Source organism: Drosophila yakuba, chromosome 2R (assembly GCF_016746365.2).
Source record: "Drosophila yakuba strain Tai18E2 chromosome 2R, Prin_Dyak_Tai18E2_2.1, whole genome shotgun sequence".
Classification (NCBI taxonomy): domain Eukaryota; kingdom Metazoa; phylum Arthropoda; class Insecta; order Diptera; family Drosophilidae; genus Drosophila; species Drosophila yakuba.
The window spans coordinates 11,455,804-11,472,318 of NC_052528.2; the positions used below are offsets into that span (position 1 = coordinate 11,455,804).

The following is a 16,515-nucleotide window of genomic DNA, read 5'->3' on the forward strand; positions in this document are numbered from 1 at the left end:
TCTTCTCATATAAAATGAGAATACTGATATTTATCAAAGAAACAGCCTATTGAAATGAATGTAAATATTCCATACTAATGATATGATTTTTTACTTTTCACAGGATTAAAAATGGCCCAAGGTACAAAGGACTTATATTTCATAGTGCACACATTATTAATATGATTTTTTTTAATAAAAGTTTATTGATGAAAAATTATTGTTTTTTCTATGATTTGTATGGCGCGGCATATGTTGTGGTTCTAGCTTTCAGTGAAATTTTTAAATTTCTTGGCGGGCTTACTTCGAAAAGTTTAAGTGTTGGAAAAGCTTTCGAATGAGGCTAAAAACAAAACTTCTGTGGAATATTAAGCACAATAGCTGGTAACACTGAAAAAGGGAAACAAAAATAAAGCAAAAAAATGGAAACTGGACCAAATGCAGAAATTGGTAAAAATTACAATTAGCATTGCATACATCAAACTATATGCTTCATCAGTGAAGAGAAGAGATGGGCTAGATAATACATCAAAGCTGTTCCAAACAAACTGATCATATTCCGTCGATTTCAGAGCTTCTGGAGCGCGTCCTGTTGCGTCTGGGAAATGCTGACTCGGATGAGAAGCTGGAAGCCGCTGTGGGCAAGTTCCTGGCCCCAGTGATTCTCAAAATAAACTCGCCCCACAATGCGGTGCGCACAAAGGCAAGTGCATGGCCAAACAATGATTAGCTGAGGGGTTTCCCACACCCTCTTGCATCGTGACACTGCAAAATTGGCCGATTGACTAATGCAAATTTTGTTTAGGTCGTAGAAGTGCTCACCCATATCAAAAGGCGTCTCTCGTCGCGGGGACAGGTGCAAATACCCGTGGAGGCACTGCTGGATCAGTATGCCGCCCAGGATAGCAGCACCTTCCTCAAGAACTTCGCCATCATATTTATTGCCATGGGTTTTCCGCGTCTTGCGGTGGAACAACAGACTGCGCTGGCCAGCAAAGTGGTGGGCTGCGAGGACAAGCTGGAGAGCTACCAGGACAAGCTATTCGCCCTACTGCTGCCCGTACTGGCGGACATGAAGATTCCCGATGACCCGGCGCAGCGCTCAAAGCTACTTGATCTTGAGGACAAGCCAGTCATCGGTGCCAACTTTCTGTCACTACTCCAGGATGTGCTCCTCCTGCCCTATGGCATCACCCAGGAGCAGGATGTTCCACCTGGCCTCAGTCCGTACAGTTTTAAGCGCATCATCGCCTACAACTGGCGGGCCGAGGAGCTGGAAAAAGTCAAGAAGGGAATAGTTCGCTTCCTGTGCGCTAGTGTGTTCAGTGATGTGCAAATCTTCGTGCCGCTGGTGGTGGCTTCCGCGGACACACGTTTCAGCGTAGCCACTCCAGCAATCGCAGAGCTGAGCAAGCTCTGTACAATGCTGGATTTCAGCAGCCCAGCGGTGACTGCTCCGTTGTACACTCTGTTCGCTGGCAACCAAAACAAGTTGACTGACCGCCAGACACGTCCTTGCTGCGCCCGTGTGCGCCAAAAATTGCTGCAGTATCTTATCAAGTGCCGTGGCAAAAGCATAAACGTGACCAAGGGCCTGCAGGTGATCTTCGATGGCTTGTTTGGGACAAACACCAACCAGAAGTGCAAGGTCCTGGCGCTACAGTTTGTAGAACTGGTCCTCAGAGAGTAAGTTTAACCGAATTGCAAGCACATATAATTATTCTTGTTTCCTCCTTAGTGGCCCCCGCGAACTGGTCTCGAAGGTTTCCAGGGTAATCCTTACCGGCATCACCAAAGTTATTGGGCGGGACTCCAATGAACCGAATGATGTGCAAAATACAGCGTATTCCGCATTGGCGCAACACGCTCGCAGCTTTCCGCAAGACGTGAGCCAGGATTTGAAACTAGTCCTTGGGTACTTCAACAACCTGGCCAGCTGTGCACCAGAATTGCATTCGTCCATAAGGGAAGCATTGGTTTCGATGGCTCCCGCATTCGCTTGGAAGACAAAGGAGAAAAGCGATGCAATGGAGGTTGATGAAGACATCGATTCCTCATGCGTGAAGTTGGATGGCCAGCAGCACCTGCTATTGGCCATGCTGCTGGACAATGCAGAGTCCAAGGTGCAGATCGTGCAGAATGTAACCAGTGTTTTTCTCACCAGCTGTTATCCCGAGTATTATGCACCAGCCAGATACCTTTTGCTACTAATCGCGGGCGAGCGGTATGTTTGCTATAGATTTATGGATTGCAATTTTTTTATAATTTATCATTTGCATCCCTCAGGAATTCCCTACGCGAGAATGTGACCACTTACTTGTACGGCACATCGAAGAAGGATCACGTAAATTACAGCATGCTCTCTTCCATCGATCAGGCCAAAAACCGCATAAGCAGCGAATCCATAAGTGACTTCAATCACCTGTCCCTGGAGCAGCGTAGAGTCCTGCTACCCAGCTTCGAGGTGATGATGTCGCACGTTCATGAGATGGCCGATAAACGCCTTAAGAAGAATACGTCCTGTGTGGTTGTAGGTCGTACAAAGCTGCCCTACAGCCTGGAGGTCTACGAAGAGCTTCTGGACTATCTGCGTCTATGCCTGTGGTACTCGGCTGGAGTGGTGGCCGCTCCCGGCGACGAGAAGTACGCCCACGAGCTGCGCAAGTACATAACCTTGCATTACGAGGAGAAGGAGGACAATGCACTGCATCAATATGTGCAGTTTGTACAGCGAAGCGTGGAGGCCAAGAGAAGTACGTTAGCTTCGAGCTAGCAATTGAACTTGATAACGATTTTGAATTCTTAGGCGAATCCAATCTCATCTGCCTATATGACTTGTTGAATGCCGCTCCGGAACTCTTTGCTGCTAAGCAGCTGCATCTGCTGGAACCACTTGGCAACACTTTGAAGGATGTCTCGGAGACTATGCGTATTAATGTGGCCCAGGTCTATGGTATTCTCTGGGCTTTTGGTCTCTCCGATGAAAAATTCGATGAAGAAGTGGGAGAATGTTTAAATAGCCTAACGCAAAAAACCTTGGAGCACAAGCATGGCTGGCTACTGGTGGTGGGTCACACCTTTAATCGCAAAATTGCTATGCTTAAGCAGGAGAATAAGACCAAGGACATTGCTGCTTGGTCGCAGTTTGTTAATGCGGTAAAAATAATCTGTAAGTTCACGCCTTGATATTGATTTTGATGTATGACCTGAACATAACTGATAATAACTTCGATTTTATCCAGCAAAATCCCTTTGTGAGTCCCAATGGTTGCTCGTGTCGGCAGCAGTGAAATGCATCTCCATGATCGGCAAGGCGGTGGAAATACCAAACGTTACGGTGGAGATCCAAGTTCCATCAAACGATGGAGACGACGACGAGGAGATGACCGACTATACGAGCATAGATTCCTCCACCAAGCTGGTTATCTTTGGCGTCGTCTTTCAATTACTGCGAAGCTCTTCGGTGCGCCAGAAGATTCGTGAGGAGTCCGCCAGATGTCTCGGTTACCTGGCCATTGGCGATGGCGAACACTTCACAAAACGCAACCTGGAGAAGTTTCTCACCCTGACCAAGATTCAAAAGGATGCTGCTCTAAACATAGCCATTTCGGAAGCGATCGTTAACACACTTTGTGGCTATGATGTAAACAAGGGGCAACCTGATGAGAAGTTTGTTAATAAGCACTGCAACGACGGCGATTTTGAGCAGTTCCTGAACTCGTTAATTCGTCTGGTCACCGAACCCAATCCGCATTCCCGTCAGGCAATTTCTGTGTGGCTTCTAGCTGTGGTGAAACACTGCAGCCAACGTCCAGCTGTCTTGGCCAAAAAGGAGCTGTTGCAGTTCGCTTTTACCGAACTCCTTTCAGATGATAGTGGTAGGTTTTTACCGAGTTCTATATTTTGTGCAAAAGTGGTAAACTTGTTATATTCCTTTAACAGAGTTTGTCCAAGACGTTGCTTCTCGTGGCCTGGGACTGGTCTACTCGCTATCCGATTCTGGAAGCCAAAGTGATTTGGCAAATTCGCTGTTGGATCAACTAATTGGGGGAAAACGCAAAGTCAATCAGGTATCCGCAGACACTGAACTGTTTGCCGAAGGAATGCTGGGGAAAACCCCAACGGGCGGAAACATCACCACCTACAAGGAGCTTTGTTCCCTGGCATCCGATCTCAACCAGCCGGACATGATCTATCAGTTCATGCAACTGGCCAATCATAATGCCACTTGGACCAGCAAACTGGGTGCTGCTTTTGGATTGAAAACACTCTCTGCGGAATCCAGACAGAAGATGCAGCCATATCTGGGCAAGATCATTCCTCGCCTCTACCGGTACAAGTATGATCCCACTCCCAAGATTCAGAACTCGATGATCTCCATCTGGGACACAATTGTGAGTGACTCGAAAGAGGTGACCGAGCGTTACTACTGGGAAATACTGCGCGAGCTGCTGGACAATCTCACTTGCAAGGAGTGGCGAGTGCGAATCGCGTGCTGCTTGGCAGTAAGAGATCTCTTAAAGCGTCCCAACGGCCTTAAGCTACGCTCGGAGGAGCACGTTCGTCGGGTTCCCACCGCTAACAGTATGGATGTGGATGAGGTGCCTGAGCCGGAACTCAAAGAGCTTTGGTTCCAATTGTTTCGTGTGATGGATGACATTCATGAGGGCACAAGGGTCACTGCCCACGGAACTGCTTCGTTCCTCGGCAAATTGTGTGTCATCGCCTCGTCATCGGACCATGGCAAATCCGGGACAGCCGTAGCATCATCGACATTGCCGTTTCTTCTAGAAACCGGAGTTGGTCACAAGGTACCCGAGATACGCAGAGTTAGCATCAAGACCATCTCCGACATGATAGATTCCTCAGGAGCGCTCATTGTCCCGCACCTCGCCACCCTAATTCCCTGCCTGCTACGAGCCACTGGCGAGCTGGAGAACACTAAGCTCTCCTACGTATCCACTCGCTTGGGGGCCGACAACGAGGCCCAGGAGGCGGTGGATACATTACGAGCGGAGGCTGCTAAGTCACATCATACCATGGAAACCATTGGGAAGTGTGTCCGCTATATCGATTATGCCGTTTTGGAGAAGATGACTCCCGAAGTGTTGGAGCTAATGAAGGGCAGTGTTAACCTCGGAACCAAGATCGGCTGTGCACATTTTGTGTGTCTGGTAGGTGTGCGAAATATGTGATTTAAAAAGTTTACAGTATCGAATTCATTACAGATTAGCATCCGCTTAGGCAAGGAGATGACACCTTTGGTGGGAAAGTACATTCGTGCCTGCTTTGTGGGGATCAAGGATCGCAACGCCACCGTACGCAAGTACAACGCAAGTGCCATTGGCCACCTGTTGGGCTTGGCCAAAGAGCAGTCGATCAAAAGTCTTTTCACTAAGCTGGACGAACTGTATGCAGAACAGCCAGGAAATCGCTCTATTGCACTTACTATTCAGTCCATCAACAAGCGTCACCATGAACTGCTCAAGGACTACATGGACAGTATGTTGCCGCTGATCTTCTTTGCCATGCATGAAGAGCCCAATGAAGAGACGAAAGCTAATGTTGAGCTGTGGAAGGAATTGTGGATCGACGTTAGTCCGGGGGATGCCGGCATCCGACTCAATCTAAATGTGATCATACCCAAACTGGAGTCATCTCTCACCGATGCAAGCTGGTCGCGAAAAGCCCAGGCAGCGAATGCGATCCAGACAATTGCCACTCGCCTAAGTAGCTCCTTGGATGAACCCGACCGATTAAGGCTCATCAAACTCCTCCTAAGCGGTCTGCAGGGACGCACTTTCGAGGGCAAAGAGCGGCTGTTGCAAGCGCTGGCCGGACTTACAAAGGGATTGGATCGGAATCATGAAATCTGTTCCAGCATTATCGACGCGGCCATGAGGGAAGCAAGAAAGCGGGAACCCGTTTATCGCACCAAGGCATTGGCTTCTCTTGGCGAAATTCTGGATCAACTGGAAGCGGATCGTTTTGAAGAAGTGTACAATATGAGCTGGAACCTGCTGGAAAAGAAGGAGCTGCGCAAGGAGTCGGACGACGAGGACGAGCCCAGCACCAGCCAGGAACTGTCTGCCGACGAGCGCAACAAGAGAGCTCAAACACTCAATCGACTGAAGGAGGTTGTCTGGGAGACGTTGGGTAAATCCTGGCCGCGCCACTCCATCGAGACGCAGCACCGCTATCAACTCTTTTTTGCTGAAAACTGCACCAGCATTCTGGCGGAGAGCACTCGCCCAGTACAGGTCAGTCTACTAGCAGCACTCACAAAGTACATCGAGCGGCTCCATGTCTTCGATGAGTCTGCCCAATTGCCAGATCTGCCGCAGATAAACCAGGAAAAGAAGATCAAGACGGAGGCTCCGGCTCCAAAAACCCGAGAGGCAATCGTCGAGAAGATTTGCACAGATGTTTTGGCTGCAGTGGCTCTAGCCGCTGGGGTTCCTCATTCCGGTTTGAAAAAGGAGGCCCTCAACATCATTCTTATGCTGATCAAGCGACTGAGTGGAACCAAGAACCAGCAGCCACTGAGTTTGATCAGGCGAAGCTTTGAATCGAATTTGGAAAAGTTCCAGCGCGATTCGGCGCCAGAAATCCGGTGTCGTATCAAGGACATCGAAGAAAAGCTAAGCAAGTTGAATCCAGAGAATTAAGTCATATTAAAATAAGGATTTCACTTATGTGTGTGGCCAAAAAACCTGCCTTGGGTAGATTTTATAAAGGGGGTAAGCGTTAAAATAAAACATCTAACTTTGGCAAAAATGAATAAGTAATTTGCATGCAGATAATTTAATATTGTGATTCATTGAAGCGGGTGTCTAGGAAACCTTAAATATAAATCATAACCTTAAATCATAAATAGTTTTGGCTTCGTTTTCAATTGAATTTTTTATGAGTACTAAGGTAAGGTTCTTGTAAGATTATAGGAACTAAGGTGATTAAATATCATAGCGTATAAGTCACAGCCGATCGTTTTTGGTTTCTTACAACTACAAATTACTGCTGCAGAATCGTAAGTAAATCTCATCCTGAGACTCCAACATGAAGGACTTTGGATTAAAGCGAATCTCTGAGACTGTTCGCTCACAAACCTCAACCCAATATTGTTTTAAAATGTGGGCTATACCCAGTTTCAGTTGTAGAACGCCCAGACGACTACCAATACAGCCATGTGGGCCAGCTCCAAAAGGTATGTAGGTCATCGGGTGAATGTGCTTAAAGCGCTCTGGAGCAAATCTCTCGGGATTAAAGAGGCCGGGTTCCGGCCAATACTGGAATTTAGATTGCCATAAGTAAGTTGGAACAAGCAGCTGCTACTCTTATCATACCCTTTCATCACGGTGGAGACCGAGAATCGAGATGTACGCTGGCATTCCTGGTGGCACTACGAAATCCACATGCGGCTGCAGAGTGAATCCCTCGGGTGCCGAACTGGTGCACTCTCTGTTGACGAAGGCAGCAGCCGGATAGAGACGCAGTGCCTCCAAGCACACCATCTTGAGGTAGGGTAGCGCCATCAGTGTGTCATAGCTTAGGGTAGCACTGGAGTTAAAGACTTCCCTTAGCTCCCTCCTCAGTCGGTCTTGAATATCCGGTGCCTTGGCCAGTTCATAGAGAGTGAATCCCATCAGAGCCGAGGAGGTTTCAAATCCGGCCAGCAGAATAATCCCTGCCTGGGAGGAAACAAAATCCGGATGTTGGGAATAGTGGTTGGATGAGCGGCTCAACTGAAAGTGCTGCAGTTGATTGATGAGATCTCCCTTCGTGGGCTCTTTGTGATCCTCCACCAAGTGCCTCATATACCGCGCATAGTCTTCGGTAAAAACTTTTGGCTTGAGCAGATTTGTCCACTTGGGCAGAAAAAACACACTCATGAAGTCCAGAACCTTGCGGGGATTGGTGTTAAATAGTTCTTTGGTTTTCGTAAGCAGCTCAGACCGCCCACGACGCAATCCGCCGACATTCAGACTATAGAAGAGATTTCCCGTCACGTCGGTGGTATACAACTGGCACATTCTTCCCAATGGGAGGACACGCTCCAGCCGATCACCCAGCTTCCTATTGAGGTAGTTCTCCAGGTCAATTGCCACATTCAACATTTGGCCATACATTACATCCCGCATACGGCCGCTGGTGAAGAGCTGGGACATGCACTGCCGACTCTCTTTCCACTGATGGTACTTGGCCAGCGGCAGCGTCAGTGCACCCATGGGATCTCCAGCGTCCGCCGACTCGTATCGGTTGAGGAAGCTGTTGAAATTCTTGATCAACACCAGGCGGATCAGCTCCGGATCTCGAACCATAAGGGCCGGCGTTTGAAAGATAAAGAAGCCAACGATCTTCGCCTGGCCATTTCGGGGATCTGCGTAGAGCTGCCGAAAGAGATCGCCGAAAGAAATACGCAGAAAGAGGAGTTGCCCCAGATTGCCCATTGGTGACCAGGAGGAGGGTGCCAAGTACGGAATCCCGCGGCTCCTAAAGTAGTCGTACTTGTGCCTCAACCAAAAATTTAGCGACACAATAGTGAGCAACAGCAGCCAGAGGAGCAGCATGGTGTCTAAAAGGAAATTAAAATGTATATAAAATTAGATAAATTATAATTATAGTTTTAAATATATAATGCTGGTAAAGAAAGCTGCAATTCAAAGTCATATTTCTGAATGAAGAGACCTTGTTCACGACCGCCAAAAAACGCATTTCCATATGTATGAATTGAACCAGACCCACTTAACATCTTGCCCAGCACTTCCATTCACAAATCGATTCATTCACAGCACTCGGGATCATCTTGATGATCCCATCGTAGAGTTTCCGCTATCCAAAGCTTTAACCCAGTTGTGCTGACACTTTTTTCGCCAGTTGGACATTTGGTTTGGTGGGGAGAACATGGAACTGCTACTGCTAATCCTCCTGGTATCCCTAATAGGGATAGCATACGTGGCACTGCAGCAGCACTACTCCTATTGGCGGAGAATGGGAGTACGCGAAATCAAGCCCAAATGGATAGTGGGCAATCTAATGGGACTGCTCAACATGCAGAAAAGTCCCGCGGAATTTATATCCCAACTGTATAACCATCCCGATGCGGAGAACGAGCCCTTCGTGGGCATCCACGTGTTCCACAAGCCGGCGCTGCTTTTGAGAGACCCCGAAATGGTGAGGAATATCCTGGTCAAGGATTTCGGTGGATTCTCCAACCGGTACTCGAACTCTGACCACAAAGCAGATCCTTTGGGATCCCAGAACATATTCTTTCTGAAGAACCCCGCCTGGAAGGAGGTGCGTTTGAAGCTATCGCCCTTCTTCACCGGCAATCGATTAAAGCAGATGTTTCCCTTGATCGAGGAGGTTGGTGCCAGCCTGGATGCCCATCTTCGCCAGCAGCCGCTGCATAACGAGCGGATGCGCTGCTTCGACTTGGAGGCCAAGGAACTGTGTGCTCTCTACACCACGGACGTGATAGCCACGGTGGCGTACGGAGTGAGAGCCAACAGTTTCACTGATCCGAAGGGCGAGTTCCGCAGGCATGGACGATCTGTGTTCGAGTTTAGCCTTCTGCGGGCGGCGGAGTTCACTCTGGTGTTTTTCCTGCCCCACCTGGTTCCGTTTTTTGGATTCAAGGTGGTGCCGGCGGGAGCCACTAGTTTCCTGCGCAAGACCATCAACTATGTGATGTCGGAGAGGGAGAGATCTGGAGAGAAACGCAACGATCTCATCGACATTCTCATTGAGTTCCGGAAGAGCACCCAGCAGGCAAAGAAAGCTGGGCTAAAGGATCAGTTTGTGTTCGAGGGCGACATCCTGGTTGCCCAGGCGGTACTCTTCTTCACCGCCGGCTTTGAGTCCTCCTCCTCGACCATGGCATTCGCGATGTACGAGCTGGCCAAGGATGCGGATGTACAGCAGCGACTGAGGGAGGAGATCAAAGATGCCCTGGTCGAAAGTAGGGGTCAGGTGACGCTGAAGATGATCGAGTCACTGGAGTTCATGCAGATGATTATACTGGAGGTGCTGCGCATGTACCCGCCACTACCGTTTTTGGATCGAGAGTGCACTTCTGGAAAGGATTACGCGCTGGCTCCATTCCACAAGTTCGTGGTGCCCAAGGGAATGCCCGTTTACATTCCCTGCTATGCCCTGCACATGGATTCCCAGGTGGGTTAAAGGGATCCCCTAGAGTTGAATAAATATAGGTTATTAATTCAAGCCATTTTCAGTACTTTCCTCAACCCCGCAAATTCCTGCCGGAAAGATTCTCCCAAGAGAATCGCAAGCTCCACACGCCCTACACCTACATGCCCTTTGGCCTGGGTCCGCATGGCTGCATCGGCGAGCGATTCGGAATTCTCCAGGCGAAGGTGGGTCTGGTGTACCTGCTGCGCAACCACTTTGTTACCACCTCCGAGCGCACTCCACATCGCATGCAGCTCGAGCCCAAGGCGATTATCACCCAAGCCAAGGGCGGCGTCCACCTTCGGTTGGTTCGCGATCCTTTGGGCGTCTAACTCACCTGGATACCTTGGATAGCTTGGATATTTTTGATACTACGGATAGTTTGGGTATGTCTTTCGTGGGAAGGGGCCTATGAAGCCTACAACAACTGAATGGAAACTAAGCAGCAGAGTCGCGTGTTTCGGGGTTTAAAATTGAGCTGGTGTCGCATCTTAAAGGCAATTTGATTGGCAAATTGCGTGTTCCATAACCGGAGAAAGGGAGTGCTTTACCTTCCATATATAATACATATGTAGATCTAAGCCCATCTGTATAGACCATATTTATGCCCTGGACTTGAGTCATTAGGTTATTGATACATTTGGGAGATGCCTATGCACTGAATTCATAATCAAGAAGATTACATTTATTTATTGGTGGCGCAATTGATAATAGCTTCTCAGCACGCAGATTAAATGTAATTTTATAATGATTCTGTTTTTATTTAGTAGACTGGGCGCCGCTTCTGACACGGCCTATTGTATAATGTGCCAGCTGTCAGAAGGCGATTACCCCGTCAATTAATCACACTATAGATCACAGTTCGTGGGATTCGTGGGATTCATTGGACCGATTGGGCGCTCTCCTCGTAGAGACGATCGTTGACCACCTCCAGATGGATTCCGCCGTCAGCCTGGAGCACGAAACCCTTGGGATCGAATTTCATTTGCTTCATGGTAGCCTCGCAGTCCCGCACCGAGTGATTCTTCAATAGGCTGACCAGTCCGAGTTTGCTCTGGAGCAGGCCAATCCGGCTGCCAATGCAGTTGTGTGGTCCAGAGCCGAAGGGTTGGTATGCCATGGCCACTATGGACTTGCGGTTCTCGGGAGAGAAGCGCTCTGGGTCGAACTGGCTGGGATTGGTCCAGTACTAGGGATAAAAAGATAGTCAATGGGGCTTATGTAGTTCTTAATGGCATCGAATACCTTTGGATCATGATGTAAGGCATAGATGGGTATAAACACTGGGGTTCCGTTTTCAAGGGTATAGTCGTAGTACGGCTTCAGACTCAAATCCGGCTGTCCCTGCACACTCTCGTACTCGCGGTCCAGGAACGGCAGCACCGGATACATGCGCAGGACCTCGTCCACCACCATGGACAAGTACTCAAGGGACTGGATCTTCTCGTAGGTCAATGACCCACCGCCCTCCAGCAGAGCTCCGTTGATCTCCTCGCGCAGGCGATGCTGCATCTCTGGATGCTTGGCCAGCTCGTACAGAGCAAAGGACATTGTCGAGGAGGAGGTCTCAAATCCCGCCGTGAAGAACACTCCGGCCTGGGCCACCAGGAAGTCCTGGTTCCTGGCATAGTGAGGTTTCGAGGGCTCGGCAGCCGCCTCCTTTCGCAGAGCCACCAAAACATCTATGAGATCGTTGCGGAGCAATCCTGATTGCTCCCGCTCCTTCATGACGTGACCAATGGTGCTTCGCAGGAAGTGGGAAAAGTCCGGCGTGAAGAACTGGATGCGCAGCAGCGACACCAGCTTGGGCAGGAAGAAGGCCACAAAGAAGTCCTTGGCACGGGATATGTTAAAAGTAAACAACTTGCGTCCGTAGTTACGGAACTCTGCGTTGGGATTTTCCAGGCTGTTGGCACGGATTCCAAATGCAATGGTGGCAATGCTGTCCGTGGAGAACTGGGCGCAGATCTCCTTGATCTCCGTTATGAATTTCCCTGAGCTCTTCTCTCCATGTCTTTTCAGTGCCAACTCCAAATCATTTCCAATCTGCAAAGCAAAAACGTTAATTATTCTATTAGGAATAAAATGGATTATGAGGAATCCTTACCTCTTGCATCAAGGTGTACATCTGCTTAACCTTTCCGCTGGTGAAAACGGGAGTAAGCTTGGTGCGAATGTCCTTCCAATGGGCATCCCGGACGAAGAATAAGTTGTTATAGCCCAAGGGATCGCGGTGGGGATCACAGCGGGCGTAGCGGTTGTGGAAACGATTGAAGTCCTTGATCAAAATTGATTTGATCAGTTCTATGTCGCGAATTATCAAGCCGGGTTTGTTCATGGAGTAGATCCCCACCACAGCCTCGTCCGTCAGCCGAGGATCGTTGTATATCTCCGAGAGGTGCATGCCAAAGGAGTTCTCCATCTTGAACACCACCTTCGTGTTTCCAATGATTGGTGTGGGTGGGACATAGGGTATGCCCTTGCGCTGCCAGTAGCTGTGGTTGCGCTGGAACCACGTGTAGAGCGCCACCAGTACGGCGACCACCAGGAAGAGGACCTCGGTCAACACCATCTCGGGGATGTCGATGTTACTGGATCCTCCACTCTGTAATTAGTCGCTTAATTTAATAATCGAATGTCAGGCCCCTCAGCGTTATCTTATTTCAATTACATTTAAAACAGGCAATGCTATCAAAGTAATCTAGAGTGTTTTGCTAGACTTGTTTACCCAGATTCTACTCACTCTAACGCGAATTACAATTAGTTATGATAGGGGCATTGCATCCAGAATTTATAATATGCTTATAATTATTCCTGCCTTATCTACACAGTTGGTTTTTCCAAGGAGATTTGATTATCTAAGATTAAAATATCCAAACTTGTGACCCGAATTTCATTCCGTACTTTGAATATACACTGCACTTTGATGCGTCAAGGCAGACGACTTATTTACAACTGCACTAATTCGCAACAAGTTTTTCCAGCAATCTCAAAGAAATGTTTAGTGGATCTATTAAGTCTGAGCTCCCGAGCACACAACCGACAATTAAAGCTCCACGCACTACACTTGGGGCGATTTTAAATGTTGCTTGCGTTTTTATACTCAAAAGTCCTAAAAGTTTTGAGATAGCAATTTCCAGTGCTTATATATAAATTCAGCTGTGTGATGGAAAAGCTTTAAAATACGAAAAACAAACCTATCGTAAGAATCTCAAAGCAAAACAAGCGTGAGACTAAAGTAATTACAAGTCATGATTACATTTATTAAATGATTTTTACTTTAAACATCTTGTTTAGCGTTTGTGTATTAAAGTGTAGAGTACGGTTTCAAAAGCATTGCGTGCTTTAATCTACAGATAATTAATCAGAACCGACTTCTCTCCGTCAAACTTTTGATACATTTGTGAATGCCCCGATCGTTACGTCAGTGGCTTTATAGAAACAATTGCAAAATGCCTGGGCGAAATAACAGGATCAAATAAATTTATAAGATAGCTGCGTTTATAGCCAAGTTCCTTGAGGTAGAGCAGGCGATCCAAGAGAATTAGACTCTCCAGTACCGGAGCAAAGGACATACGTAGCAGATAGAACAGATCCAAGTAGTGCTTGTCTACAGCATATTCCTGGAGAAGGGATTGAAGCTCTTCTTCCTCGACAGCTGCCAACCAAGGAGCATCCAGTTTAGTGCTACACTTTTGAATGTACTCCTGGAAACTGTCGAACTTTCGGACCTTGCCCACCTGCAGTTCGTTCTTCAACTGCGGGGCATGGCGGCAAACCAGGATCTCCAAAAGAGCTCGATAGTAAAGCGTTACATTGGGCAGCTCTTTGGCATCCACGGTACGTTCAATTGACTGGGCCGCCAGCATCCGGGCATTGCGACCCATCCGCACTTTTCGCTCCTGGAGATACTGACTCAATGGGAATCCGTAGTCCGTTTGCAGGTCCATCAGAGCCTTATTGCCAAAGAATTCCTGCTGCGAGTAGCGCTCCCTCAGCAGATGATAGCAGCAGCCAACGTTACATAGTAACCGGCAGTCCGCTTGGGCATGGAAAACCTGAAGACAGGTGGCCGCCAAGTTGCCACACGTATGCAATCCAGTAAGGCAAAAGTTTGGACTGTCTTCCGGACCTAACTGAGTGAAATGCTCCGCCAGCAAAGCGCCAAAGTTAAGTTCGGTGGTTATAAACTTGGCCGTTGTCTTATAGTTTTCTAAGGCTGGCGCACTCTTTGTGCTGTCCCTGGCTGGCGACTTTTTACCCCGTCTCTTGGGCGTGATTCCTTGGATTTGCAGCTCCGCTCGTTCCGTGAGTCCGTTCCAAGCGCGCTGAAATTAAATAAAAATTCAAATTAGGCGGTTATGAATGGTTTTCCAACACTGTTCTGCTATGCCATTCTTCTTCTTGCTTTGGTATATTCTAACAGCGGAGCTGCGGTCACACTATACTAAAAAACGCGAAAGCCCGGCGATTTTCGGCACGCTTGTTGTATTATTTTGCTAAGAAACCCAGGAAAATCAAATAAACACAATGTCGGCTGGTATGCCCATCAACCCCAAGCCGTTTCTGAACGGCCTGACGGGAAAACCAGTGCTGGTGAAGCTGAAGTGGGGTCAGGAATACAAGGGCTTCCTGGTCTCAGTCGACGGCTACATGAACATGCAGCTGGCCAATACGGAGGAAGTGATCGAGGGCTCCGTCACCGGGAATCTCGGCGAGGTGCTCATCCGCTGCAACAACGTGCTGTACATCAAGGGCATGGAGGACGACGATGAGGAGGGCGAGATGCGCGACTAGCCAATGGATCCACTTACAACAACCTTACTTATAAGTCTACAAAAGTAACCTAATAAAGCTAACTTTATTTTGTAAGCCTGGCCTACCTGCAGTTTGCGATTCCGACTCAAGGCGTTCTGCGTGTTTTCAGCGTTCGCATCAATGCCGAGCACACGGTGACCATACTGGAGCGCCAAGCGCGAGGAAAGATAGCCTTTGCCATCGCCAGCGTCCACAATGAAGCCGCCTTGACCGAAGCTCTTTACAAGATGGTCCACAAGTGCGGCTGCTAGTTCCACCTAATCGGAGAGATTAACATATTTCTAATATTATTTTTTTTTTAAGTAAGAGCTTACCTACCTCATGACACTTTTTGGCGCTCATAAACTCTCGAATGCTTAGCTGTGTGGAGTTCTCCTGCACCTCAATAAGTTCCTCCACTCTGGTCAGCAATTCCGGATGAAGCGCTAGGCGTTCCTGATTGCTCTTGCCAAGGAATTCTCTCCATGCCGTAAACCTTACTGATTCATCATTTTTCCAAAATAGGTCTTCTATAACCAGAGCCACGTCTTCACTGCCAGAGATCTCACTTTTAAGGGTTTCGGAAAGAAAGCAATCCCAGTGTTGGTCAGTCAAGTAGTTTACCATGTGGCAGTTGACAAAATCCCAGTGAGGATTGAGGAATGCCAGTAAAGTATCAAGACGCCTCTGCAACTGCGCGATTCCCACTTTCGACATGTTCCTAAAAGCTGTAGTCTTTATGATCGACAGAATTTGTTTCTGGAGGCGCTGCACCAGGTGTTTTTTTGGATCCAAGCAAGGCACGTAGGCGACGATGGGAGGATCGAATGTCCTGCACTGCACCAATTATGTCCGCCTGCGGATCGTTGGTGCGCGGAAACTCCTCGATGAGCGAGCGCAGCTGCTCCAAACTGCGGCGCACCTTGTCCGTGTGTTTTAGTTGCTGCTGAGCCACAACCTGGCCCAGAATCTTGCCAAGCTCCTCGCCGAGTGAGACTCCCTGGGCGTAACCCAATTTGTAGCCTTCTTCGTTGCCCTGCTCCTGGCCGTCTTTCAGTCCCTCCTCGTAGCCCAAACGTGCTTCCTTCTCCTCGGTCAGGACAATTTCGTCAAAAAGATCGTTTATATCTCGCGACGGACTTGTCATCATATGTGGATTTTCCTGATTGCTTGTAAAAGCTATCCTCCAGCGCACAAGGAACCCTTGTCCTTTTCTCTGATGAATACTACAAGTAATTGGTAACTTTCAAATTTAAATTCGTTTGTTATTTCAACTTGTTTTTACCCGAAATGTGATTCTCTTGCGGTATTTTACAGCACTGGCAGTGGGCACACAACAGCGCTGTTATGAGGATTTAACAGGGGGATTCATTGATTTGAAATAGGAAAATACCTCGAATCAACTCGATTTTTTCATAGTTATAAATAATTTTTTTAACATTTAATATTGAATTTATATTAGTCAGTATAAACAATTGTTTTGTTTTATATGAAATCACAAAATGTTTAATTGTCGATGTTAATATTTATCAGTTCATGTTTTTAATAAAA

The 16,515-nt window shown here is 47.9% G+C and overlaps 7 protein-coding genes across 10 annotated transcripts; 3 read left to right on the forward strand and 4 right to left on the reverse strand.

Annotated features, from left to right (window-relative positions):
- Nucleotides 1-333: 333 nt before the first annotated feature.
- Nucleotides 334-6,853, forward strand: LOC6530168 (proteasome-associated protein ECM29 homolog). The gene is made up of 9 exons (XM_002091072.3): nt 334-429; nt 552-682; nt 785-1,665; nt 1,718-2,203; nt 2,266-2,732; nt 2,786-3,148; nt 3,222-3,857; nt 3,922-5,153; nt 5,208-6,853. Exons 1-9 carry the CDS (start codon nt 402-404, stop codon nt 6,645-6,647), a joined length of 5,664 nt encoding a protein of 1,887 aa, XP_002091108.1. The 5' UTR covers nt 334-401; the 3' UTR covers nt 6,648-6,853.
- Nucleotides 6,746-10,729, reverse strand: LOC6530169 (probable cytochrome P450 6t3). Its single transcript, XM_002091073.4, has 3 exons — nt 10,505-10,729; nt 7,323-8,551; nt 6,746-7,265 (listed from the first exon to the last, which is right to left on the reverse strand). The coding sequence occupies exons 2-3, from the start codon at nt 8,544-8,546 to the stop codon at nt 6,984-6,986; spliced, it is 1,506 nt and encodes a 501-aa protein (XP_002091109.1). The 5' UTR covers nt 8,547-8,551; nt 10,505-10,729; the 3' UTR covers nt 6,746-6,983.
- LOC6530170 (probable cytochrome P450 6g2) lies at nt 8,619-10,918 on the forward strand. The gene is made up of 2 exons (XM_002091074.3): nt 8,619-10,149; nt 10,212-10,918. The coding sequence occupies exons 1-2, from the start codon at nt 8,881-8,883 to the stop codon at nt 10,497-10,499; spliced, it is 1,557 nt and encodes a 518-aa protein (XP_002091110.1). The 5' UTR covers nt 8,619-8,880; the 3' UTR covers nt 10,500-10,918.
- LOC6530171 (cytochrome P450 6g1) lies at nt 10,822-13,241 on the reverse strand. Of its 4 annotated transcripts, none has more exons than XM_039373413.1 (4): nt 13,072-13,241; nt 12,275-12,739; nt 11,413-12,213; nt 10,822-11,356 (listed from the first exon to the last, which is right to left on the reverse strand). In XM_039373413.1, the coding sequence occupies exons 2-4, from the start codon at nt 12,737-12,739 to the stop codon at nt 11,048-11,050; spliced, it is 1,575 nt and encodes a 524-aa protein (XP_039229347.1). In that variant the 5' UTR covers nt 13,072-13,241; the 3' UTR covers nt 10,822-11,047. The 4 variants fall into 4 exon arrangements, with proteins under 4 accessions (XP_039229347.1, XP_015051979.1, XP_015051980.1 ...); XM_015196493.3 differs by having other exon boundaries at nt 12,275-12,772; XM_015196494.2 differs by lacking the exon at nt 13,072-13,241 and adding an exon at nt 12,911-13,032 and having other exon boundaries at nt 12,275-12,772.
- A 181-nt stretch (nt 13,242-13,422) lies between these two features.
- Nucleotides 13,423-15,681, reverse strand: LOC6530172 (methyltransferase-like protein 25). The gene is made up of 3 exons (XM_002091076.4): nt 15,304-15,681; nt 15,051-15,242; nt 13,423-14,495 (listed from the first exon to the last, which is right to left on the reverse strand). The coding sequence occupies exons 1-3, from the start codon at nt 15,679-15,681 to the stop codon at nt 13,587-13,589; spliced, it is 1,479 nt and encodes a 492-aa protein (XP_002091112.1). The 3' UTR covers nt 13,423-13,586.
- Nucleotides 14,579-15,039, forward strand: LOC6530173 (small nuclear ribonucleoprotein F). The gene has a single exon (XM_002091077.4). The coding sequence runs from the start codon at nt 14,698-14,700 to the stop codon at nt 14,962-14,964; it is 267 nt and encodes an 88-aa protein (XP_002091113.1). The 5' UTR covers nt 14,579-14,697; the 3' UTR covers nt 14,965-15,039.
- On the reverse strand, nt 15,581-16,389 carry LOC6530174 (protein LTO1 homolog). The gene is made up of 2 exons (XM_002091078.3): nt 16,250-16,389; nt 15,581-16,190 (listed from the first exon to the last, which is right to left on the reverse strand). The coding sequence occupies exon 2, from the start codon at nt 16,112-16,114 to the stop codon at nt 15,686-15,688; it is 429 nt and encodes a 142-aa protein (XP_002091114.2). The 5' UTR covers nt 16,115-16,190; nt 16,250-16,389; the 3' UTR covers nt 15,581-15,685.
- Between the last annotated feature and the right edge of the window lie 126 nt (nt 16,390-16,515).

What these genes read in the sequence shown, in the direction of transcription:
- LOC6530168 (XM_002091072.3), top strand. Translation starts at nt 402, where the DNA reads ATGGAAACTGGACCAAATGCAGAAATTG. An exon ending in CTACTAATCGCGGGCGAGCG is followed by an intron (nt 2,204 to 2,265) that starts GTATGTTTGCTA and finishes TGCATCCCTCAG; the next exon opens with GAATTCCCTACGCGAGAATG. An exon ending in AAGCGTGGAGGCCAAGAGAA is followed by an intron (nt 2,733 to 2,785) that starts GTACGTTAGCTT and finishes TTGAATTCTTAG; the next exon opens with GCGAATCCAATCTCATCTGC.
- LOC6530169 (XM_002091073.4), bottom strand. Translation starts at nt 8,546, where the DNA reads ATGCTGCTCCTCTGGCTGCTGTTGCTCACTATTGTGTCGCTAAATTTT. An exon ending in GTCTCCACCGTGATGAAAGG is followed by an intron (nt 7,266 to 7,322) that starts GTATGATAAGAG and finishes TCTAAATTCCAG; the next exon opens with TATTGGCCGGAACCCGGCCT.
- LOC6530170 (XM_002091074.3), top strand. Translation starts at nt 8,881, where the DNA reads ATGGAACTGCTACTGCTAATCCTCCTGGTATCCCTAATAGGGATAGCA. An exon ending in CCCTGCACATGGATTCCCAG is followed by an intron (nt 10,150 to 10,211) that starts GTGGGTTAAAGG and finishes AGCCATTTTCAG; the next exon opens with TACTTTCCTCAACCCCGCAA.
- LOC6530171 (XM_039373413.1), bottom strand. Translation starts at nt 12,739, where the DNA reads ATGGTGTTGACCGAGGTCCTCTTCCTGGTGGTCGCCGTACTGGTGGCG. An exon ending in TGTACACCTTGATGCAAGAG is followed by an intron (nt 12,214 to 12,274) that starts GTAAGGATTCCT and finishes TTTGCTTTGCAG; the next exon opens with ATTGGAAATGATTTGGAGTT. An exon ending in CCTTACATCATGATCCAAAG is followed by an intron (nt 11,357 to 11,412) that starts GTATTCGATGCC and finishes TTTTATCCCTAG; the next exon opens with TACTGGACCAATCCCAGCCA.
- LOC6530173 (XM_002091077.4), top strand. Translation starts at nt 14,698, where the DNA reads ATGTCGGCTGGTATGCCCATCAACCCCAAGCCGTTTCTGAACGGCCTG.
- LOC6530172 (XM_002091076.4), bottom strand. Translation starts at nt 15,681, where the DNA reads ATGTCGAAAGTGGGAATCGCGCAGTTGCAGAGGCGTCTTGATACTTTA. An exon ending in GCGCCAAAAAGTGTCATGAG is followed by an intron (nt 15,243 to 15,303) that starts GTAGGTAAGCTC and finishes CTCTCCGATTAG; the next exon opens with GTGGAACTAGCAGCCGCACT. An exon ending in GTCGGAATCGCAAACTGCAG is followed by an intron (nt 14,496 to 15,050) that starts GTAGGCCAGGCT and finishes ATTTAATTTCAG; the next exon opens with CGCGCTTGGAACGGACTCAC.
- LOC6530174 (XM_002091078.3), bottom strand. Translation starts at nt 16,114, where the DNA reads ATGATGACAAGTCCGTCGCGAGATATAAACGATCTTTTTGACGAAATT.